The 24,128-nt window shown below is 45.0% G+C and overlaps 3 protein-coding genes across 6 annotated transcripts in view; 2 read left to right on the top strand and 1 right to left on the bottom strand.

The window, feature by feature from the left end:
- Positions 1–717: 717 nt before the first annotated feature.
- On the bottom strand, positions 718–22,255 carry LOC123634788. Its single transcript, XM_045546509.1, has 4 exons — positions 22,244–22,255; positions 20,866–20,943; positions 2,670–2,798; positions 718–1,229 (listed from the first exon to the last, which is right to left on the bottom strand). Exons 1-4 carry the CDS (start codon positions 22,253–22,255, stop codon positions 744–746), a joined length of 705 nt encoding a protein of 234 aa, XP_045402465.1. The 3' UTR covers positions 718–743.
- Positions 9,427–17,104, top strand: SSR2 (signal sequence receptor subunit 2). The gene is made up of 6 exons (XM_045545339.1): positions 9,427–9,519; positions 10,220–10,374; positions 11,069–11,167; positions 12,377–12,485; positions 15,366–15,443; positions 16,522–17,104. Exons 1-6 carry the CDS (start codon positions 9,511–9,513, stop codon positions 16,630–16,632), a joined length of 561 nt encoding a protein of 186 aa, XP_045401295.1. The 5' UTR covers positions 9,427–9,510; the 3' UTR covers positions 16,633–17,104.
- Positions 21,635–24,128, top strand: part of ARHGEF2 (Rho/Rac guanine nucleotide exchange factor 2) — a 50,846-nt gene continuing 48,352 nt past the window's right edge. For 3 of the 4 annotated variants that reach the window (XM_045545332.1, XM_045545330.1, XM_045545329.1), the window contains exon 1: positions 21,635–21,796. The gene's annotated coding sequence lies outside the window, so the exon portion shown is untranslated. The remainder of the gene's footprint in view (positions 21,797–24,128) is intronic. The other variant, XM_045545331.1, reaches the window with a different exon arrangement.

The raw sequence follows: 24,128 nt of genomic DNA, 5'->3' as shown, positions 1-24,128 counted from the left end.
TAACTAGATGCTCAAAAGCTTTGCTTTAGAGCTGAGAGTTACTAGGAAGAAAATGAAGGCCGGGTGCGGTGGCTCACGCCTGTAATCCTAGCACTCTGGGAGGCCGAGGCGGGTGGATTGCTCAAGGTCAGGATTTCGAGACCAGCCTGAGCGAGACCCCGTCTCTACTAAAAATAGAAAGAAATTATCTGGCCAACTAAAAATATATATAGAAAAAATTAGCCGGGCATGGTGGCACATGCCTGTAGTCCCAGCTACCCGGGAGGCTGAGGCAGTAGGATCGCTTAAGCCCAGGAGTTTGAGGTTGCTGTGAGCTAGGCTGACGCCACGGCACTCACTCTAGCCCGGGCAACAAAGTGAGACTCTGACTCAAAAAAAAAAAAAAAAAGAAAAGAAAATGAAACAACTCAAGTGGAAAACCTACAAAATTAGGCCTCAAAGTCTCCTCCATTAGTTACCTCAAGATTCTTACATTTAAGGTTGTTTTTCCCTTTCTTGGAGTTCCAGGCCTCAAGGGTTGAAAAAGCCTTCTCACACTGCTCAAGGTCTCACCCATTCATACGCTAGCCCCATGTCCTGGAGACAGGACTTCATATAGAGTTAGAAAGCAGGAGATGTTCAGAGAGACTAGAAAGAGTAGGAGGGGGGAGAAAGTGAATACATCTAGAAAAAAAAAAATCAAGAAAGGTAGAAACATGGCATCGTCAGGCTCATACATGCCATTCACAAAAATAAAATTTGCTTTATTTACAAGCTGAAGGATTACACTCTGTTATCCTGGCTTCTGGCTTCTTCCTGGGAGCTCCTTGGAGCTCTGGACCATCACCACTAATGGATCTTGACACTGAGACGATCTTACTCTGGCACTTTCTTTCTTCAGAGCCTGATGCCTTGGTTTCCTCCATTGACTTCTGCGTCCTGGGGCAGCAGCTGCAAAAGTATTGACAAAACGTGGCCAAACTCCCGCAGGACCACTCGGCCTCACTGGTGCTGGATGAGCTCAAGCTACTTTCCAAGATTCTCAACTGTTCACTGTGCTTCACTTGGGGGATACCTGAGTGTGGACGTTGCTGATATTTTGTCCTAGGTGATTGCAAAGAGGTAGGGGGCCCCTCTGCCTCATCCTCATCCTCTTCATCTTCCTCTTTCACCTCATTTCTCCTAATCTGAAGAATGGAAAACTTGTTCCGCTTCTGCCTCCTGGGCTTAAGGAAGCTGGGATCTTCTTCCTTGGGGAATCCGAGAGGAAAGAATCAAGTGTGCTCTCCACTGACCCATCCCATTACATATGAGACTTCGTATCTGAAGCAGGAGAAGGCGAAGTGAGGCAGAGAAGGACTAAAATCAGAGGGCAAGCATAAACCAAGCACTCACATGTGAGTACAGAGCAGGCACCATAGATTACAAAAGACTGCCCTGGCCCAGAAGAGACATTCACTGACAGTTACTAAAGAGAATTTACAGAGGCTGGGCACGGTGGCTCACACCTGTAATCCTAGCTCTCTGGGAGGCCGAGGCGGGTGGATTGTTTGAGCTCAGGAGTTCGAGACCAGCCTGAGCAAGAGCAAGACCCCAACTCTACTAAAAATAGAAAGAAATTATATGGAAAACTAAAAATATATAGGAAAAATTAGCCGGGCATGGTGGTGCATGCCTGTAGTCCCAGCTACTCAGGAGGCTGAGGCAGGAGGATCCCTTGAGCCCAGGAGTTTGAGGTTACTGTGAGCTAGGCTGATGCCATAGCATGCTAGCCCGGGCAACAGAGTGAGACTCTGACTCAAAAAAAAAAAAAACACAAAAAAACAAAGAATTTACAAAGCAGTATCCACAAGGGATACACAGGCTATTCTGAATGCATCAGAAGAAAGCTCATTCTTTTGAAAGGATCCTATGCAAATATGTTGGTTAAATAAAGACTCATTTTGGAAGGCAAATAATCACCCTCTAATTTATCTGTTTCTAGAAATTCTGCTTGTTCATATTTAAGGGTGATGGATATGTTTATTATCTTCATTGTGGTGAAGATTTCATGAGTATATACATACGTCAAAACTTACCAAATTGTACACTTGAAATATGTACAGTTTATTGTGTCGATTAGAGCTCAGTAACAAAAAACATAGCTAGCAGTATCTAAGCCCTCTCCAAAATAGACAAATAAATTCACACATCTAGTATGTTTAACAGAAATATTAAAAGGATACTGTGGAAGACTGATAAAAATCAAGTAGCTAACTGGGAGGCAGTTCTGTGTGTGAACTCTTGAGTCAGACAAACTGAACTTAAACTCGAGCACCTCTGCTTCCTACTCACATGATCTCAGGGGAGTTACTTAACCTGCCTCTGCCTCAGTATCTTCATCAGAAAAATGGGGATAATAATAGTACCTGCTTTATAGGGTTGTTATGAGGTTTAAGTGGGATATAAATTCTTATAAAATAGTACTTGGTAAGTACTCAATAAATGTAATCTGTAGTTACTATTATTGTTGGTATTTGGGGGGGAGGAGTAAATTTGAGCCATGTTTGGTAAAGATACCAATTGGAAAGATGTAGAGAAGGTACAGAAGGTTGCCACAGGAGGTGTTAGTGAGCTAAAATGCCCACATGGTGGTAGAGCAGGGGGTGCAAGCCTCAGACGGACGGAGGGATGTGGGGTGGGACACTTACAGTAGTCAGCTCCTGGCTCCCTTGGTAGCCTAAGTCCTCACTGAAGCTGTAGAGGGATGTAAAGGAGACAACAAAGTTGTCAGAAGAGGGATTTTCTTCTCTTAAAGCTCCCCAAGCTTCCTTAGTCTCCTAAGGGAGAGAAGAAGGAGAGGTCAGTTATGAGAGGAACAGTCTGAGCCAAGCAGAGCTTCAGTAGTCACCCTGCCCTTGCCCCTGGCTATGTCCCATATCCTGCCCTTTTACTTTGTGAGTTGTTAAAGAATCGCCCTCCATCTTCTTCATTAACAGAAAGCTCTATAATCACTAATGCCATGAAACTCTGGCATGTCCCTCCCTCCTTCACCACACACTCACAATTCTTTAGTCCCCATGTCCTCACAAAAGTGGTGTCATAACAACAGGAGGGTGGGGTCCCAGGCTCAAGGGGTTTAAGGAGTGCTCTTCCGAAGGACGTGAGAGGGCAGGAAATATAGAAGGAGAACTCATTCATTCACTCTGCTCGCCAGGGGATTAATATATTCATGAAGGATCATCTTCCATGACCCAAACACCTCCCACCAGGCCCCATCACTAACATTAGGGATCAAATTTCAGTAAGAAATTAGGAGTAGATAAACATCCAAATTATAGCAACCTCAATAGACATCAAGACATGGCAGATACAGATTCCAGAATCCACTTCGGAATCCTCATGTGCTGGGGAGAAATTTGGCAAGAAACAGAAAACAGTCCACCATCAACTTGGGGTGGCCAGGTCTGTCTGAGATTTTCAAGTGATTCAAGAACTTGGAAGGGACCCTTCAGGGTCCGTTCCACTCCCCTTTCTCTTTCTATCCTCTCAGAAGCCTAGGTTCTATCTTCCATACATTTTTCTCTCCAAGCTCCTCCTAGGAGAAGCTCATTTGGTTTAATCCAAATACATTTATTAATCAAATGCAATGCGGTAATACATGATCCTAGATTTTGTTTTTAAAAGTCATAAAGGGGACCAGGCGAGGTGGCTCACGCCTGTAATCCTAGCACTCTGGGAGGCCGAGGTGGGCGGATTGTTTGAGCTCAGGAGTTCAAGACCAGCCTGAGCAAGAGCGAGACCCCCGTCTCTACTAAAAATAGAAACAAATTAGCTGGACAACTAAAAATATATAGAAAAAATTAGCGGGGCATGGTGGCGCATGCCTGTAGTCCCAGCTACTCAGGAGGCTGAGGCAGGAGGATCACTTGAGCCCAGGAGTTTGAGGTTGCTGTGAGCTAGGCTGATGCCACGGCACTCACTCTAGCCCGGGCAACAGAGCGAGACTCTGTCTCAATAAAAAAAAAAAAGAAAGAAAGTCTTAAAGGGCATTTTGGGGAAAACTGAATATGGACCATGTATCAGAAAATAGTACTACATCAGTGTTAAACTTTCTGGGTATGGCAATGTTATTGTGATTGTGGAGGAGACTGTCCTTGTTCCCGGGAGATACAAGATGAAGTACAGAGGGGTGAAGTGTCATGATGTGCAACTTACTCTCACATGGTTCAAAAAATGTATAGGTGAATGTGAATACAGTCAGCCCTTCATATCTGTGGGTTCTGCATCCATGGATTCAACCAACTGTGGATCAAAATATGGTATAACTGTTGTTCCCAGGCTACAAACCTGTACATGTTACTGTACTGAATACTGCAGGCAACTGTAGCACCATGGTAAGTATTTGTGTATCTTAACATAGAAAAGGTACAGTGAAAATACAATATTATATCAACACTGAACTGAGAATAATAATAAAATAAAAAATTTAAAAAATAGAAAAGAAAAAAAAATTTAAAAAATTAAAAAAAAAAGAAAATACGATATTATAATCTTATGGGACCACCATTATATATGTGGTCCATTGTTGACTGAAACGTTATGTGGTGCATGACCTGTATAGACTTATGTTAATTTATATAGCATAAAAGCAAATGGGCAAAATGTTAGCAACTGGTGAATCTAGCTGAAAGGCATACAGGTGGTTGTTTGTTTGTTTGTTTTTTCTGAGACAGAGTCTCACTTTGTTGCCCAGGGTAGAGTGTTGTGGCATCAGCCTAGCTCACAGAGACCTCAAACTCCTGGGCTCAAGGGATCCTTCTGCCTCAGCCTCCCGAGTAGCTGGGACTACAGGCATGCGCCACCATGCCCGGCTAATTTTTTCTATATATATTTTTAGTTGTCCAGCTAATTTCTTTCTATATTTTTTTAGTAGAGATGGGATCTCGCTCTTGCTCAGGCTGGTCTCGAACTCCTGAGCTCAAACGATCCTTCCACCTGGGCCTCCCAGAGTGCTAGGATTACAGGTGTGAGCCACCGCACCCAGCCTACAGGTGTTAAACTGAACCATTCTTTCAAATTTCTATAGGTTTGAAGTTTTTCAAAACAAAAAATTGTGTTTCAGGGGGGCATTTATTGAACACGTACTGTGTGCTGGGCACTGTTCAGGGCTCCAGAACCTGGCTGCCTTTTCCAGCCAAGCCTTACAATTGCATGGTCAGCAGCAGTGCTTTTCTTCTCCCACCATGGCTCAGTTCTGCTCAACGACTACTTATGAGGAAGCTACTCAACAAGCACGAGGTGTGTCGCTGCCCTTCAGGTGCTTGTAATCCAGGGAGGAGACAGACCTGGGACAAGTTGTCTGACTACAGTGTGGGAGATACTGGAGCACAGAGCAGGAGCTCGCCACACTGCCAATAACCCCTAATGTCTAGAAGGGTGACTGGGTGGGCGCACCTCATTATCCAAAAAAAAACAGCCTCACAGACTCCTGGCCTAGGGAGCAGGATATATTAATATATGTATTCACTTTCTTCCAAAATCATCTTCTACAGTCAGCCTGGAGCAGAAACCTGGAAGTCCCTTTCCACAAAGTACCTTTTCCTTTTCCCTGTCTACTTTCTGTCCTTTAGCTGTTGCTTTTTATGGTGAGGTGGGGGAGATCACTATTTATGGCTTCTTCCTTGGGGCCTCATAGTGAATCAAGCCATTCCTTCTTCAGAGCGCGGCATCTACAAACCAACAAACCATGCTCTCAATCTCAGAGACTGCCTCTCAGAGTGCAGGATGATGCGCTCCCCAGCTAAAACAGCTCCTCGTTTCTGCACATGAGGGTGGGAAGGAACACAAGGGTGACATGGCTTCATATCACTGCTAACGTTGGGATCTCTTTGAGCCCTCCAAAGGGGAGTTCAAGTTCCTTGCCCCTTAAAGAGTTGGGAGACTATGTGTAGGGGGGAAGGAGGACACCCTGTGATTTACACACCCAGGAGCATTTGCCACAAGAAAGCCATCTTCCCTGGGTTCAGACATTCAGTGGGGTCAGTCAAGATTTGGAGATTTCCTGGTGACTCACTGGGAGCTGTCCCCATCTTGTGCCTCAGACCTGGGCTCTCCCAGGGATGGGGAGAAGCCTTGTTTCAGGGGAAAAGCAGAGAAAAGGCTGAGTAGCAAAACCCTGGGCTTTAAGATTTCAAAATCCAGGCCAGGCCTGATGACTCATGCCTGTAATCCTAGCACTTTGGTAAGCCAAGGCGGGAGGATTGCTTGAGCTCAGGAGTTTGAGACCAGCCTGAGCAAGAGTGAGACCCCGTTTCTACTAAAAATAGAAAAAATTGCCTAGGAGTGGTGGCACATACCTGTAGTCCCAGCTCCTTGGGAGGCTGAGGCAGTAGGATCGCTTAAGCCCAGGAGTTTGAGGTTGCTGTGAGCTAGGCTGATGCCACGGCACTCTAGCCTGGACAACAGAGCGAGACTCTGTCTCAAAAAAAAAAAAAAGAAAATCTATACTAATTCTAAGAGATTTGCCAGGCAGACTCACTTGGACATAGGTTATATTGGTAGACATTTCCTATTGACTATATTGGGTGTAAGTGTCACATTTTGTCTTAATTTGGGTATCTATTTCCTTCCCAAATGTCCAAAGTCTTCATGTGATACCTAGCACCAAGAGGCACTATTCTGAGGCAGTACTGTTTTGGTTTTGTTTGTTTGTTTGTTTGTTTTGAGACAGAGTCTCACTCTGTCACCCTGGGTAGAATGCAGTGGTGTCATATTAGCTCACTGTAACCTCAAACTCCTGGGCTCAAGAGATCCTCTTGCCTCAGCCTCCCAAGTAGCTGGGTCTACAGATGCGCATCACTGCGCCCAGGTAACTTTTATGTTTTTTTAGTAGAGACAGGGTCTCTCTCTTGCTCAGGCTGACCTCAAACTCCTCAGCTCAAGCGATCCTCCCACTTCAGCCTCCCAGAGTGCAAGGATTACAGGCATGAGCCACCGCACTGTCCAGAACTGCATTTTAAAAGGATATTATAATTAAAATGAAGAACTTCAATAACTTGCACTAATCAAAGGTCTGAAAGTGAGAAAGTAGGCTGCACAGAGTGGACTGTTTGGCTAAAGCAGAGGGGAGTAAGGACCACAGTGAAGGGTCTTAACTACCAGACAAAGGAATTGGATTTAAATCCACTAACAATGGGAAGCCACTGAATATTTTTGTTTTTAGGTTTTTTTTAAGGGGTGTTTGACATCTTGTTTGTCTTCTCATTATAGTCAGGACTATATCTCATCCCATCACTAAATTCCTTGAGGGCAGACACCATATCCTATCTTTGTATTTCCCACAGTGACTATCACAGTGCTTGAAACATAATAGGTGCTCCAAAAAGGACTGCTAAATGTACCAATTAATGAACAGGTGACTCAACGGATAGGGTAGAGGCAAGAGAAGTGGTAAATGTATAAGTGGGCAAAGCAAGGATGAAGATATTTCTCTTTTGAATCCAGAAGTGGTTATTTTGTGGGGTGTTTGGACAGTATGTGCTGAAGACATATTTCTTTTGGGTGTAGCTGAGTCTGAGAACAAGAACACCCACACTTTATATCTTTCCAATCCTGGAGAAATTGCTATAGAAAATAATATTTGGGTGGTGCGTGTTGGCTCATGCCTGTAATCCTAGCACTCTGGGAGGCTGAGGTGGGAGGATCGCTTGAGGTCAGGAGTTTGATACCAGCCTGAGCAAAAGCGAGACCCCATCTCTACTAAAAAATAGAAAAAAATGAGCCAGGCAACTAAAAATAGAAAAAATTAGCTGGGTGTGGTGGTGTGTACCTGTAGTCCCAGCTACTCGGGAGGCTGAGGCAGCAGGATTGCTTGAGCCCAGGAGTTTAAGGTTGCTGTGAGCTAAGCTGACGCCACGGCACCCTAGCCCAGGCAACAGAGTGAGACTCTGCTTCCAAAAAAAAAAAAAAAAATCTTTGGAAAGGAATGAAAATTCCTCCAATCAGCAGGTGTTTCTTGAGTACCTCCTGTGTGCTCAGCATTGCTGTAGGGTCTTTGGATAAGTGTACACTAGAGAAATGGGACCTAATTGTTCAAGTACATTTTTCAAGCCAGAAACAATTAGAAGAAAACATATCAAACTGTGGTGCTGTAAAAGATAAATCAAAGCCAAAGGAAGGCTTCCCAGAAGGAATGAGATTAGAACATGGTCCTGAAGGTCAGTTGGATTTGGGTAGGAAAGAGGGACAATAGGACATTTCAGGGAAGCCACACACAAAGGCCTGAAGTAGGAGCAGATTGGAGGTTGTATATAGGGAAGTCATTATTATTCATTCCTGGATTATGTCTTGTGTGCTCAGGCATGACACTAAGCAATGGAAAACAGACAATCTGGATAATATCCTCAAAAAGCTCCATTTTGGAGGTGGAGAATGGGGGTACAGATACTAAAACAAATACAGGTGATATGTATTACTTCCCAAGAATGTAAGCCACCAGAAAACAGAAAACTTACCTGTCCTGTTCATTACTGTATCCCCAGGACCTACAGCAGTGCCAGGCACAAAGTAAGTTTTTGATAAATACATACTAAATGCCGGAATGCTACAATGGAGACACAGAATAATAGTAATATTGACAGTTACCATTAACTTAGCACATACAGGTGCCAGGTACTGTTCTAAGAGCTTTACATACATGATCTTATTTGATCCTCCAACTTTTCGAGAGTACTATAATTATCTTATTTTACAGATTTGGAAACTGAGGTGTTATATAAGTAACACTTGTTTCAAGGCTACCTAACCAGTAAGTGGCAGAACTGGGACTTGAATTTATGACTGCCTAATTTCACAGTTCATCCTCTGAACCCATTTTGAACCCTACTGTTCAAAATGCTGTTTGGGGAAGTTTGAATGGTAGCTGATTGAAAAGTGCAGAAAAAGATCTACGATAGGGAGACTACTAGAGTAAAACCAACAGAGTAATGAGCATGAACTAAAAGCAGTTATAGTAGGAATGGAGAAGAAAGGATATACTTTTCTGACACTTTAAAGGGCTTCTAACTAAAGCTCAGGGCTGGTGACTTGCTGGATGGAGAGAATGACTGCGTTTACGGCCTGGGAATAGAAGGAATGCTGGTAGAAATAGCTTTTATTTAATTCGTAGTTCGACGGTACACTCGACATTCTAGATAGATGATCCAAATTGCTAGGTTTGCTAGTTTCCCAAAGCACCTAACCAGGTGCGGGTCACATACAGTAACGACAAGCCAGCTTCCAAAGTCACTGAAAAGGGCAGAAAAAGAAAAGCGTGGAGGACGGACAGACAAACCTGTTTCAGGAGTTCTTACATCCTGTTGGCGGGCGGGCATACAAACGAAAAGGTGGGGCGGGGGGTGGGGAGTGTTTGTCGAAGAACTACAACTCCCACAAGGCATTGGGGGGAACACTAGGGTTTCCGGCTAAGCTCATTTCCGTTCTTTCATGTGCTGACGCTCTATTCCGGTCTTGGTGGCCCCCCCAACCCCCCCGTAGCGAAAGCCGTTTGGGATGCGCACGGTGAGTCCGGAGGCTTAGGGGGTCTGAAGCGGAGAGGCGAGGGTCATGTGTCCGCGCATCATCCAGTGGCTGGGGGTTAGCTCGGAAAGGGCGGGTAGGGCGGAGGGCGCGCCGGCGGGAGGACGTGTAACCTTGACAAGAGGGGGGAGGGGCAGAGTGGACTGAGCCCCCCCGAGGGAACCAGAAAGGGATGTGGGGGCGAGGATGGGATCCCGGAGGATAGACTGGGGAGTGGGATACAGGGACATGGAGGGGACCTCGCGGGAGCGCGGTGGGATCCCAGTGGAGCGGGGCCGAGGAGGAGAGGAGCAGCGGGAAGGCTGCAGCTTTGGGGCACGTGTGAGGGAAAGGCTGCTGCAGGTCCGAAATCAGGCACCCCAAGGAATGCCCCATTTGGGCCACATGATGTCCTCTCAGAAGCACCCCCCCCTCCAGTTAATGAGCACCCAGGGGCCCCCTGACAGGAAGGGAATATTGGATATGCTGGTGCTTGGACTGATTGTCCGAGGGCTCCAGGCGGAGATGGCGAGTCTGGAGAATGGGTCTGCGCTGATGGCTTCTGGACTGCTCTGTAGAAGGGGCTGCTGCTTTGATAGGCTCAAAAGAGCTTTTCAGGCTTGTAAGGGAGGGCTGTCATAGGAGGATTTTGGTGATTTTTACATTCTTGGCTTAACTGCTCACTTTGCTTTTTTCTCCAAAGATGAGGTTATTGGCATTTGTCGTGTTGGCTCTATTTGCTGTCACTCAAGCAGAGGAAGGAGCGAGGCTTTTGGCCTCCAAATCACTGTTGAATAGATATGCTGTGGAGGGGCGAGACCTGACCTTACAGTACAACATCTACAATGTTGGCTCAAGGTAAGAGGCTCTGGAATTAGAAATTGAGCCCTTTTCTGGAGTCTTAGTTGTCAGTTGGCAATAGGGAACATCTTGGTGAATAGTGATTCCCCCTTGGGAGACCTCCATCATCAGATATCTTGAGTGAGTGAATATACTACTGGACCTTCTTTTGGAAGAGGAGGACATTGTTATCTAAGTTACAAGGAGCCATCTTCTACTTTTTAGGTTGGAAGAATTTCAGGGTAGGGGAGAAGCAAGAATTGTGGAGAAACAAAGAGGGGAAGATGAAGACACAGAAAATATACAATTCCTTGTTACCTCCAGGGTTTAAAGTTTCAGCTTCCTTCTTTCATTAGCCTGTGAACATTTCTGTTGCCTTTCTTTTGTTTTAATCCATTTAATTTTCTCTTCTATATTCACCTGGCTCCTCTCTCCCTCCCTCCACATGCATGCACACACATTCATGAAGAGAAATTGAGGCAAGAATGGATTTGTGCCCACTCCCCTCCTAGATACTTAATTATTTGGGGGCTTCTGAGCAATAGAATCCAGTCCTTGACCTGGATTCTTTAATGCAACAGACCCAAGTTATATTTGACTCATATCTTTCTTTTGCAGCTCTGATTTTTTAGTGCAAGCAGGCAGGTTTGATTAATTTCTTTAATTTTATATCTAATACTTACTAACCCTTTTTGTTTCTTCCATTTTCTAGTGCTGCATTAGATGTGGAATTATCTGATGATTCCTTCCCTCCAGAAGACTTTGGCATTGTCTCTGGAATGCTCAATGTCAAATGGGACCGGATTGCCCCGTATCCTCTTGGCACTGAATGATGAAGGGTGGGAGGCGGGTGAGATATTGCCTGCAAAGCAGTAGGGGCACTTCAAATAGGCTGGATGTGCTTGGCTATTTTGCATCTCTCTGGATAAGATGGGGCAAGACAGACTGGTATAAATTGTGTGACCATGATTTAGAGTAGACCTGAAGAAGGAGGGTCCTGAAGTTCAGGTTAAAGGCCCTGAAACATGCTATATTGAGAGGATGTAGACACGTATGAAGATTTTGTGACTGGGCGAGGATGTTTAAGGTGTTTTTAAAAGAAATTCAGTGGGATGCTAGCATAGAAGATAATTATGGCTTTCTTTTTTTTTTTCTTTTTTTCTTTTTTTGAGACAGAGTCTTGCTCTGTTGCCCAGGCTAGAGTGAGTGCCGTGGTGTCAGCCTAGCTCACAGCAACCTCAAACTCCTGAGGTTAAGCGATCCTACTGCCTCAGCCTCCCGAGTAGCTGGGACTACAGGCATGCACCACCTTGCCCGGCTAATTTTTTCTATATATATTTTTAGTTGGCTAGATAATTTCTTTCTATTTTTAGTAGAGACGGGGTCTGGCTCTTGCTCAGGCTGGTCTCGAACTCCTGACCTCGAGCGATCCACCTGTCTGGGCCTCCCAGAGTGTTAGGATTACAGGCGTGAGCCATCGCGCCTGGCCCATTATGGCCTTTTAAAGTCTCTTCTTGGTTGATGAATCTCTTATTCTGATCTACCAGTTATTTCCTGAGTATTGAATTAGATGCTTTTCTTTCCTTGTGAATTAAAGTATATTTAGATTTTCTGGTGAGGGCAAATGTTGTCTTTGTATTTTTTTGTTTTTGTTTTTTTATTTATATTTTCAAGAACTTCCTTCAATTATAGTCAATGAAAAATTTTGTGAGCTTAAGTGACTATGTTTTTTATCCATAACACATAGTGTGCTTTGAAAGTTTACTTCAAAAACCTTGATACTGAGAACAACATGGACTCTTTAAGATTTAGCTAGAAAGGCATCATACCACACAGGTTAGACTTAAAAAAAAAATAGACTTGAAAAACAAAAGCCTATATTTTTTTATTCCTGCAGAATATTGCATGTATGAAATCACCACCAGTTGGTAACTGTTTTGTGAAGGGTGCATTTAGTCCACAAATTGAAAGGTTGTTACAACTTTAGCTTCATCTTTTTCCTTTCCTTAACTCTGGCCAGTGCTAGCAACGTCTCCCACACTGTGGTCCTGCGCCCTCTCAAGGCTGGTTATTTCAACTTCACCTCAGCAACAATTACTTACCTGGCCCAAGAGGATGGGCCTGTTGTGGTGAGTTGTCCAAATCCTTAGCTAGATAGGGCTTGGATCTGCCTTCCGTTAAAAACTCTTGCAAAGGAAAAGGGGAAGGGAGGGATGAAGAGAAGTTGATTAATGGGTGCAAAAATATAGTTAGATAGAGGATAAGATCTAGTGTTGGATAGTTCTAGGGTGACAGTAGTTAACAGTAATCTACTATATATTTCAAAATAGCTAGAAGAGAAGAATTCAAAGTTCCCAGCATAAAGAAAAGATAAATGTTTAAGGTGATAGATTTTCTGATTATCTGATTTGATCATTACACATTATATGAATGTAGCAAAATATCATATGTACCCCCAAAATATGTATATCTATTATGTATCAATTTAAAAATACAGATTCTAGGCTGGGACCATTGGCTCACACCTGTTACCCTAGTCCTTTGGGAGGCTGAGGTGGGATGATTGCTTGAGGCCAGGAGTGTGAGACCACCCTGAGCAAAATAACAAGACCCTATCTCTACAAAAAATGGAAAAATGAGCTGGGCTTGGTGGTATGTGCCTGTAATCCCAGCTACTCAGGAGGCTGAGGCAGGAGGATTGCTTGAGCCTGGGAGTTTGAGGTTGCAGTGAGCTCTGATGATGCCACTGTAGCCCAGGCAACAGGGAGACCCTGTCTCAAAAAAAAAAAAAAAATTTAAAAATTAAAAAAACAACAACAACAACCAGGCGGGGTACAGTGAGTGACTCATGCCTCTAATCCTAGCATGCTGGGAGGCTGAGGTGAGAGGATAGCTTGAGCTCAGGAGTTCGAAACTAGCCTGAACAAGAGTGAGACCCTGTCTCTACTAAAAATAGAAAAAATTAGCTGGGCGTGGTGGTGCATGCTGTAGTCTCAGCTGCTCTGGAGGCTGAGGCAGGAGGATCACTTGAGTCCAGGAGTTTGAGGTTTCTGTGAGCTAGGCTGATGCCACCGCACTCTAGCCTGGGCAATAGGCAACTGTCCTAAGGAAGTATATTTCAAATTGCAAAGTTCCAGAATAGAGCCATTGAAATGGATGAGAGAGGAGTAATATGGTAGCAATGTCTTCCTTTTCGTTCCTTCTGCTTTCCTTTTAGTCTGGAATGTGTCATTTGCTGCCCAGTTTATTGCCATTCTTGCCTTTCCAGTCCACCTTCCATGTCACTGTTAGATTATTCCCAGTCTCCACTCTGTCCTTCCCCTGCGTAGAATGCTCCTGCTTATTGCATCAAGGCTGAGCTTTTCTCATTGCACACCCTCCAATAATCTAGCTGTTTTCTGCCTCTCTCCCACTACCCACACAGATCCTCCATCCTAATTAGGCCAAGCTCCTTCCTGCATCCCCTCCCCCCTCAGTGCTTATCTTTCCTCTTTGCTTTGATCTCTGTTTGAAGTACTCTTTCTCCTCCACTTCATTATCTGAAGCCTTCTCAAGACCCAGCTTTGAGCTGTATCTCCTTGTTTCTGTCTTCTGCAGTTTGTATTGCTCTTTCCTATTCATTCTTTCAGTAAACATCCATTGACTCCATCTAAACTTCGATAGCACTTATAGTCTATGTCACTTGAACATTTAATTACTTACTGTCTTCAGTAGTTCTCTTATTTGTAGGTCTTCCCTCCCCCAACCCTCTGCCTCCTAATTTAATTATAAATTCCTTGAGGCCAGGGACTTTGTCTTAGATTTTTCCGTTTCCCATGTATTATAGAAACTCAGTACTAAACAAGTTTTTTTTTTTTTTTTTTTTAATTTAGAGACAGGGCCTAGCTCTTGCTCAGGCTGGTCTCGAACTCCTGAGCTCAAGCAATCCTCCTGCCTCAGCCTCCCAAAGTGCTACGATTACAGGCTTTTGAGCCACCTCGTCCAGCCAGTACCAAACAGTCTTTTGATTGATGTGAAGGTCAGCAGACATTTATGGAGACCCTACCATGTGCTAGACTCAGAATACCAAGAAGATTAAGATACTGTCCCAGCCCTCAAAAAACTTAAGTCATGAATTTATAAAGCTAAAAATGTATGGTCCTCTGATAGGACCATACAAATAGGCCGTAGGCTACTTAGTGAGTATAAAGTAGGGAAGGGACTTAACACAGTCAACCATAGAACTAAAAGAAATCTAAGATTCTCTAACATTTAATGTGCTTTCTAAGTTTTTTTATAAGCCACATGGAACCATATTCTTGTAATCCTAGCTGTGTTTTCACATCTCATGTCATTTCTGCTTTCTAAACCAACCTCAGGACTCTTTGGTTCTACCTGGTACTTGATGGGTTAATAGAGACAAACTCAAAGGCTCAGCTGCCACCTTAGAACAAAGTTGTTTGCTATGTGCTCCAAACTCTTGGCCTCCTCTCCAAGACAGAGGAATGTAGGCCAGATAGATTCAGCCTCTCTAGTAATGTACATTTGGGTAGGGCATTATACTTTTCAGAATCCTTCTGATTTCATTTGAGCCTCATGTTAACCCTGTGAAGTAGAGAAGAATATTTTCTCTTGAGGAATAAGTAAATGATTACCAAGGTCAAGTCATTCCATCACACATTACACACCTGGCCCTACAGAGGGACCATTGATGGTGAGCAACTTCATTCCTTCCAGAGTCTGAGGGTAAGACAGAAGGATTTGGCTTTAATTTCATTTGCATATCTGTCTACCCCATTTAATAAATGTTCATCATGTGGTGTCTCTCAGGTCTCCTGGCTCCTAATTTACTCCTCTTTACAACACACTAAGAGAATCATCCAACTCTCTAGTTCAAAAGCTTTCCCTCATCTTGAAGCTCTCTTGGGCACTTGGGAACTAAGAATGCTTAGGATTGGGTTGGTTGGGCCTGCCCTTTCTCAGGTGAGAGGAGTTGGAGACTTGCTTTAATGCCCTTTTTTTCTTTTCAGATTGGCTCTACCAGTGCACCTGGACAGGGAGGAATCCTGGCTCAGCGGGAGTTTGATAGGAGATTCTCCCCCCATTTTGTAAGTTTTCCAGTGTTCTCTCTTAATATTCTCTGGTTTGGAATGCCATTTTCATTCTGAAGCCTCTTGGCCTCCACAGAAGATTTGTATTTTTTGGTGTCTGATATGGACAGCCATCAAATATCCTGATTTAACCATGCCCAGAGATTTTTGGCAATGAGATCACAATTGCCAGAACCATAACACTGGCCTTTTTCTCTGCTCAGCCTTGAGTAGAGCCCCATCTGAGAGTCCTGGGTCTGTTTGGGGTTTTAAAAGATTATCTGGTTAGGTTCAAAGTTGGAACCTAACAGTGTTGGAAAGGTTAAGTGGGAACTTTGTTGTGGTCTAGAGTATAGGAGAGATTTTTTTTTTTAAGATTTGTCTAAAGTACTGAATGAGAAAATTCATTCATTCATTCAGTGAATAATTACAAAGTTGTGAATTATATTCTCATTCCGTGCTCTGCTTTGGGAAAACAATGATGAATAAGACATTCCCTTCTATTAAAGATCTTATGGGCTTATAGAGGACTCAAAATAAGTAAATGGGGAAAAAAGGCTGTGATAGAAGTTAGATGCTAGGTGCTGGAGGAATGTGCAGCAGGGACATCTAACCTGTCTTTGAAAGTCAGAGAGAGTTTCTGGAAGAGGTGAGGTTTTTAACCAGTCAAAGAGGAGGTAAGGAAGGCTAGGCATTCTAGGAAGGAAGAACAGCGGAGACATGAGAAAAGGCACAGTGTGATGCAGTGGTTTATGGAGGCTGGAGGGCAGAATGTGAGGCAGAGGAATGGAAGAGAGGGGGCCCGAGGTATAAGGAAGGGTTAGGTCACGGGAGGCTTGACTGTTAGGGGAGGAGAGAAGATTCTCTTCCAGTCTGGGTTGGGTCAAGTGAGGACTTTGGTTTCACAGCTTGAGAGATGGATTGGTCTTTAGAAAGCCATTCTTTATCAGGAGTGGTCAGAGAGGAACCTTCCTGGCTAAAGTTTTACTTAAAATTTGGGCTAGACCCTTCCCTTTCTTGGTGGACTCATTCCTTCCCTGTACTCTCCTGTGCCCTAATCCAGTTTTCTAAGCAAGGCCTTTGTTTTCCTTCACAGCTGGACTGGGCAGCCTTCGGGGTCATGACCCTTCCCTCCATTGGCATCCCTCTGCTATTGTGGTACTCCAGCAAGAGGAAATACGACACTCCCAAAACTAAGAAGAACTGAGTAGGGTTTTTGTGGCCCTCATCTCCCAAGAAACCAAGGTGCTTTCCAGACTCCAAAGGGTATCTTAAATGCAATCTCTTCTCTCTTAGCCCTCGGCTACCTTCTCCTGGATCCTACCCTGCTCTCAACCAGAGTGAAGGACCAGGAGGAGTCTATGAGAGCCTCCTCGGTTACATTGTGAAGCCATACAAACAGGAATGCCTTTGGCAACAGCCCTTGAGCCTAGAGGGCCCTCTGGTGCCCCACTGAGGTGCTGTTGGTATATTGCTGGCAAATGTGAATTCTCTCAGGGGTCCAGGAGGGGCACTTTGGAGACTGCGTATACCACCCCCATCCCCTGCCCTCCCCTCTTAGAAGAGGGTAGAAGATGAAATGAAAGCTTTGGGACTCTCAGAGGCTATCCAGTCTCTGTTCTGGGTTAGGGAAGTGCTTACTAAATGGGGTTTTCTAATAAAAACAAATGCCACACTGACTTGTCTGTTTTCCTGGCACCTGGGTGGGCACTGGTGGTTGTTGGAACGCAGGGCCCGAGTGCCCAGGCTCCTGGGCAAGCAAGCTGAGTTCTGCCCTTGCTGTAGGAGTTGTGGGTCCTATTCCCATGGAGATATCTGCCCCATTTTTTTGTTTGTTTGTTTGTTTTTTTCGTGGAGCTGTTAACCAGAACGTAATATCTGCCCCATTTTGAATCCTTTGCTTCCATCCCTTATTTCCCTCTCTGATTGTTCTCATCAGTCATTACTTATTCCCCTATACCTTGTTTGCCTGTCAGTTCCCCTTCACAGCTAGAGAAGATGGGGTGGGGAAGGATGGTCTGCAGGGGTACAGCTGTTCTCATGTCCTGGGAGTCATTCTGATGTGATTTATTGACTGACAATTCTTGGAAAGTTATCTCTTAGCCTGATTCTAGCCCTTTCTCTGTTTAAGAACTAGGTTTGGCCAGGTACAGTGGCTCACACCTGTAATCCTAGCACTTTGGGAGGTTGAGGCAGGAGGATTGCTTGAAGCCAGGAGTTTGAGACCAATCTGGGCAATAGTAAGTCCCCATCACTACAAAAAATTAAAAAATTAGCCGGGTGTGGTGGTGTGTGCCTGTGGTGCCAGCTACATGGGAGGCTGAGGCGGGAGGATTGCTCAAGCCCAGGAGTTTGAGGTTGAAGTGAACTATCATGATGCCACTGCATTTTAGCCTGGGCAACAGAGAGAGACCCTGTCTCAAAAAAAGGACTAGCTTTTCTTGAGCTTGAATTTATTTTTAATGACTCTGTTCTTTGAGCTTAGGCCAGGGAGAAGTGCCTGGATCCCCTGAATTGGACCCTAAGTGTGGCCTATGTAAAGGCATTGACTTTTGCTGCTGCAGCAGTGGGGAGAAGCCACTCTGAGCTGACTGTGTCCAACCCAGGAATGCCGTGGTCCGAGAACAGCCTCCCAGGCAGGAGGGAAACCCAACAAACACTTGCTTTGTTCCTGCCACCAAGTTTCCCAGTTTAGATTCTGCTCCCCCAGCTTCCCTGCCCAACCGGTTTAACCTTTCCTTCGCAGAGGCAGTTGGAGCCTCTGGGCCCAGGAGGATGAAAAGGACATGGAGACAACGGGAGGCTCCAAATGGAGTAGCCCTCCACCAGCTCACATCTCTCTTTCAGGGACTGCAGCTTGGACACACCAGGACTGGCCAGGTCAGAGGCAAGGAGGATAAATTTGCTTTTGTTCATTGTGTTCCTGGTGGAAACCTGGGACTTGCTCAGGACAATGGGGAGAAAAGGGCAGTGGGTCAGAGGCTTGGGGTTGAGCACAGGCATAGGGATGGGAAAGGGAACTAGTTTGGTATATATCATCTTGCTCTCTAGGACCAAGAAATGTTAGTCTCTGGAGGAGGGAACACACTATTTTCCATCTGTAGTCTCCACTGAAAATATAATGAGTTAACCTATAGGAGGAGGGGTTCTGGTTTAGAGGACAGGATAAAGTTCCTAACTCTAGAAGATAATACAGATTTTCCTCAACTTATGATGAGGTTATGTTCCAGTATGTTTATATGATACAATAAAAGTATCAGGATATAACTCCATTGTAAATTGAAAATATCTTAAGTTGAAAATGCATTTAATACACCTAACCTATCACACATCATAGTATAGCTTAATTTACCTTAAATGTGCTCAGAACACTTAGATTAGCCTACAGCTGGGCAAAATCATCTAAAACAACAAAGCCTATTTTATAATAAAGTGTTGAATATATCATGTAATTTATTGAATACTGTACTGAAAGTGAAAAGCAGAATGGTTGTGTATGTACTCAAAAGTATGCTTTCTCCTGAATGTGTTACTGCCTTTGTACCATCATAAAGTTGAAAAATCCTAAGTGAAACACCTTCAAAAGTTAGGGACTGTCTGTGTAAGAGATTTCTTCCTCAGTCTGAACTCTGGGAGGTATTCCTTTCCCAGAAGCTGGGGGGAGTCTTTACCTTTCCTTACAAACTCAGCACTTTGTCTCCTGGCCCTTGTTTTGGGGAAGGAGACCAGGAGGGAAACCCAGGCCTGACACAGATGACAAAAGAAGCATTATGAAGGCAGTTGGTGTCCCAGGCACCTTGAAAAAAGGCCAAAGCCAGATACTTAATCTCTCAAGAGATCAACTTCCTTGGAGTCAGGATGGAATTTGAACCTCTCTTAAGTAGTGGTGTTGGAGAATATAAAAGCCTCTAAAATCTATAGACAGAGAGACTTAGCTAGAATAGTTGGCTTTAGGATTGAGCCCTCTTAACTTGAGATAATTTAATAGGAGGATGAGTGGCAGATAGCACTCCTCCACTCTAATTGAAAACCACCCTAGGGAGGTGTGAACCCTGATGTTGGGATTGTGTGCAGATCTGTGAGGGGTAAGAGAAAGTAAAGGCTGCTCCTTCACCCTTCCTGGAGGTTGGGTATCCAAACTGAGGCTCCTCCCTAAAAGGCAATACAGATAGTAAGCTAGCTGCCAACACGTTCTGATCGCCCCACCTGCTGGAGACCAGCCCTCTAGCCCTCTCTCCTCATCCAAACTTTCAGCTGGCATCTGCTCACCCACACACCCAGCCCTGGTACCAGGAGGAGATAGGTGCCTTGATTTCTACCCCCTTCCCATACTAGGATTTGGCACTGTTTTTTAAGAAAGTAAATGGGAAATGGGTATAAGAATTTCCTGGGCCAGGAATGGTAGCTCAAGCCTCTAATCCTAGCACTCTAGGAGGCAAAGGTGGGAGGATCGCTTGAGCTCAGGAGTTTAAGACCAGCCTGAGAAGAGTGAGACCCAATCTCTACTAAAAATAGAAAAATTAGCTGGATATTGTGGCACAGGCCTGTAGTCCTAGCTACTCGGGAGGCTGAGGCAAGAAGATTGCTTGAGCCCAGGAGTTTCAGGTTGCTGTGAGCTAGGCGTCGGGCGACAGAGTGAGACTCTGTCTCAAAAAAAAAAAACAAAAAACCCTCTTCACTCCCTCCTTTTTTAAAAAAATTAAAAAAATAAAAGAATTGCCCCTGAAGCTGGAAGTAGTGGAGTGATTCAACAAAAAGATGGGAAGTTATCAAGGCTTAATTCCTTGACAGAGCAGCTCAGGGTGGGGGAAGCAGCATTGATTACAGAGGCAGGAGTACTCGATCCCACCACTCACTGGCTGTATGAACGCAAGTAAATCACTCCCCCTCTGGGAGCCTGTTTCCCAATCTGGATAATCAGGAGATTGTTTCATTAGAGGATTTCTGAGGACTCCTCACCAGTAAGATGAGGCAGGCGTTTCCCCTGTGTTCTTATGAAGTGAGAAACAACCACTGTCACTTCCTCATCATGTGGTTTGGGGCTCAGCCTGGTAGGGAAGGGTACACAGTTCTACATCTGGCAGCAGCTGCCCTCTTCCTCTCACCCAGATTAAGAATTTTAGAGCAAGAATAGATGATAGCTCGTCTCATTTAACCCTCTCATTCAATAGATCAGGAAAGACGGAGTGAAGTGGCTTATCCAAAGTTACTTAGCAAGTGGCAGCTGGGAAATTTATTAACTAGTGTGGACCCAGCACTTATGTTCTACTACTTGTACATATCTCATTTAACACCCCCATTTTACAGATGAGAGAATGAGGCTGATAGGTAACTCCTCCAAGGCCCTATAACCAGTGAGTTGGCAGAGCCAGCCAAGCTCTTCCAGTGCCAACATGCCCTTTCTACTAGACCACAGGAGGAGAGGAGGGCTCCCTGTTACCTCAGGAAGTCCAGTGTCTGCCCAGGCTGTCCTCTGGCCCAGTGAAAGCAGTGAGCATGAGTCAGCCCCCCTGAGAAGCTGTTATCAAGGAAGAGAGTAGGGGAGCTGGTCAAATATCCTGCTGCCTGGTATCCACAACAAGCCCTGAGTCCTGTGTGTGCAGAGTTGCTTGGTCACCCCCCTTCCTGTTGGCTGAGCAAGTGCCCTCCTCAGATGCAGCTGCCCTAGTAATTGCTCCTCCCTTTCATTTCAAAAAACTATAATCTTTCCTCCTCTGCTGCTGTAACCTGCCTCTTAAAGGGACCGACAGCGGTTCTGAAGCCAGATTTGAGAGATGACAAAGGACCTTGCTGACCCCAAGAGGTCCTTGCTGTTAAGTAGATGTCTAGCTGTGGGCTCTTTCCCTGAGACATCCTCTTTCTCCTTTCCCTAGCTTCTTCCTGTCCCCCCGTTGGAGGGAAGATGAAAGTTCCCTGGGATGTCAGGTTCCCACATATTCTCCTTTCAGGGTGACTCCACAGCTTGGCTTCTTGCACCTGTTCCCACATGAGCCTGAACCTTGTGGCTACACTTTGTTCAGAGAATGCCAAGAAGAGAGGGACCCAGGAGTCCTCGGGATCAGGAGTGGCACTGAAGGGGTTAAAGGCCTGGGCACAGCACTGTCCAGAGTGTTTGAAGTAGGGCGGGGAAGGGAAGGGCTATAGTAGTTGAAGAGGCAGCTGATCTGGACTGGAATGAGTCCCCCCTGTCCCTTATGCAAACTTCTGGACCATGAGCAGTGCCCTTAAAAGGACCAAGAGAGAGGCTCCCCCATTGAGGTGCTGGACTGGATTCTTAAAGGAGCCACCTGAAACAGGACTTTTTCCTGCACTGAAGTCACCAACTGAGAGCAGGAACAGGTCACCTATCTTTGGGATATCTCCCAGGTCTGGTGAGTTTCCCTCTTCCCTTTCCTTGGTCCTTACCCCATGAATGGGAATTCCCCGGAAGCGGAGATCTCCAGGAACCCCTCAGCACCCCAGGAAGTAGCAGAACAATTGGAAGCTCCTTCTAAGCAGCCTCCTGCATTCAGCTCCCATTTTAAATTAGGGGTCGCACATGTGTGTGTGTGTGTGTGTGTGTGTGTGTGTGTGTGTATACACGCAGGCAAGTGTGCAAATAGGGAATCACAATAATGACCAACGGTTAATTAACACAACTTGAGTGGCAAATGATGCTAAGCCCTTTTTATGCATTCTTCCTTAATCCTCATAATCCTATGGTGTTGACATACTATAATCCTTATATTAAAGATAAGGTTTAGAGAAGTTAAATAACTAACCCATGTCAATTAAGAGGTAAGTTGTAGGAGTGAGGTTCAGATTCAAATTTATCTGACAGCAAAGTCCATTGTGTTGTCTTTTGGTCTCTTTTACTTCCTCAGAAGATATAGACCCCAAGGATGATTCTGGGTCTTAAAACCTTGACATCCTAATTCACCCTAATTCCCCTTTCTCTTGTGCCTAGCATTGTTTCTTTTATTCCACCAGGTTAATTGTGAGATTTAAAGGGGTACCAACTCATACCTGAGAGCCAGGGACTTCAAGACTCCAGATTAGGGGTTCCCTGCTCCCCACCCCAACTACTTTTGGCTATTCCCTGGGATCCGATGGGTTAATTCCCTAGGCCACAGTGGCCAAAGTCTTCTCAGGTGTGTCCCTGTGAACCTCAGACCCTCTTTTGCCCCACCCTTCTGGCATAATACCCGGAACACATGCCAAGAAACTGGCAGGAAGAAGAGGACTGGTTGGTCTTGCCCCTTTTCTTCCCTGTCCCCCACAAATAATGGACTAGTCTGGGTCCCAGGTCCCTTGTAGAATAAGCATAACAGCTACAGGCCCAGCAAAAAGGAAAAGGACAGGGTCGCTAAGTTCAGTTTGCAAACCAATACAAAACAAAAACAAAAACAGGTGCTCACACTTGGAAGCACAAAACAGCAAAATCCCTGACTGAAGAGCCCAGTACACCATGGAGATGGCGATGATTTTAGGGCGAGTGTATGAGGTGCCTGTGGATGACTTAGAGGGGAATGTGGTCAGATTAGAGCACTAGGGATACTTGATTGTCTTCTCAGCTTTGAACTTCCAGAACTAAGTACTATCAATAAAATTGGTAGCTCTGCCATGGGCCCTGGGGGCAGGTGGATGCCTCTCAGGAGCCCACCCAGAAGCTGATGGGGAAGCTGATGGCTTTTGCCCATATGAGCCCCTGCCCCACTAAGAGACAGTACCCAGGCCCCACCATTGTATTTGTGTGTAGACCCTTCTGGGTCCTCTTCTCTGTGCCTGACACTTAGTAGGTGCTAAAGTAATGTTTGCTGAATAAATGAATCCTCTATATCCTTTACCTTTCCTTTCCTTTTTGGAATTGTGGTACTGCTCTCTGGCAGTTCACAGGAAAGTCAGAGAAAGAGAGTGAGTTCCAGGACACCAGTGTTCAGCTAAGTCAGGCTGATGGGTAAAACAGGGAGGTATTAGAGACATGGGTGCTCCTGCCATAGAATGAGGTGTCCGGGGAGCAGAGGTGGGAAGGAACTGTGGTTACTGGGGCCTTTTTTATTTGAGGCTGAGAGAAGCTCTGCTTTAGCCTTCTTTGCATGGCACTGTTGGATTAATGATTTACTTTCTATGGGAAAAGAAACAGTAGGTTAAATTTTGAACCATCAAAGGGATTTTTGTGAGCCCATCCCCCCAGGGCCAGGAGACACAAAAGAAAGGCCAGCAGACCATGTCATCTGGCCTCTCCCTTCCTCCTCAGTCTTTATTATCTGGTTCTTTTGTGTCTTCTCCATTATTGCCCACCCTGGTAGATTTAGGATCCCAGAGCTAAACTCAGGAAGGCTCCCAGGCTGCCCAAGAGCTAGCCAGCATTGCCCCCAGTCCTTGGTGCCTAGCTAGCTGTTTGGTTGCTGTCAGCAGTTTCTGCCCCAGTGTTTGCTGGCAGCAAATATAACCGGAGCCCTGCCTGCCCGATCACCTCATTCAGAATTCTAAGATAATAAAGGGAGTAGAAAGGACAAATTTAACTTCTTTGGAACCCCCATGTAATTTCTTTTGGAAGCTGCTTCCTTTCTTTGGCTAGGGTCAGGGAGGTGGGGGTAAGGGGGGTGAAAACAACGTTGCCAGATTTCCTTCAAAGCTAAGCCACTTGCTCTCTTTGGGAGTTTATTTTGTGGTTTCAGAATAGAACTCAAGCTCCATAGTGTGATGGATCAGCTCTGAAAA

The sequence above is a fragment of the Lemur catta genome, chromosome 3, assembly GCF_020740605.2.
Source record: "Lemur catta isolate mLemCat1 chromosome 3, mLemCat1.pri, whole genome shotgun sequence".
Classification (NCBI taxonomy): Eukaryota; Metazoa; Chordata; class Mammalia; order Primates; family Lemuridae; genus Lemur; species Lemur catta.
Note: the sequence above shows the minus strand (reverse complement) of the source record. Positions and strands in the feature narration are given on the sequence as shown.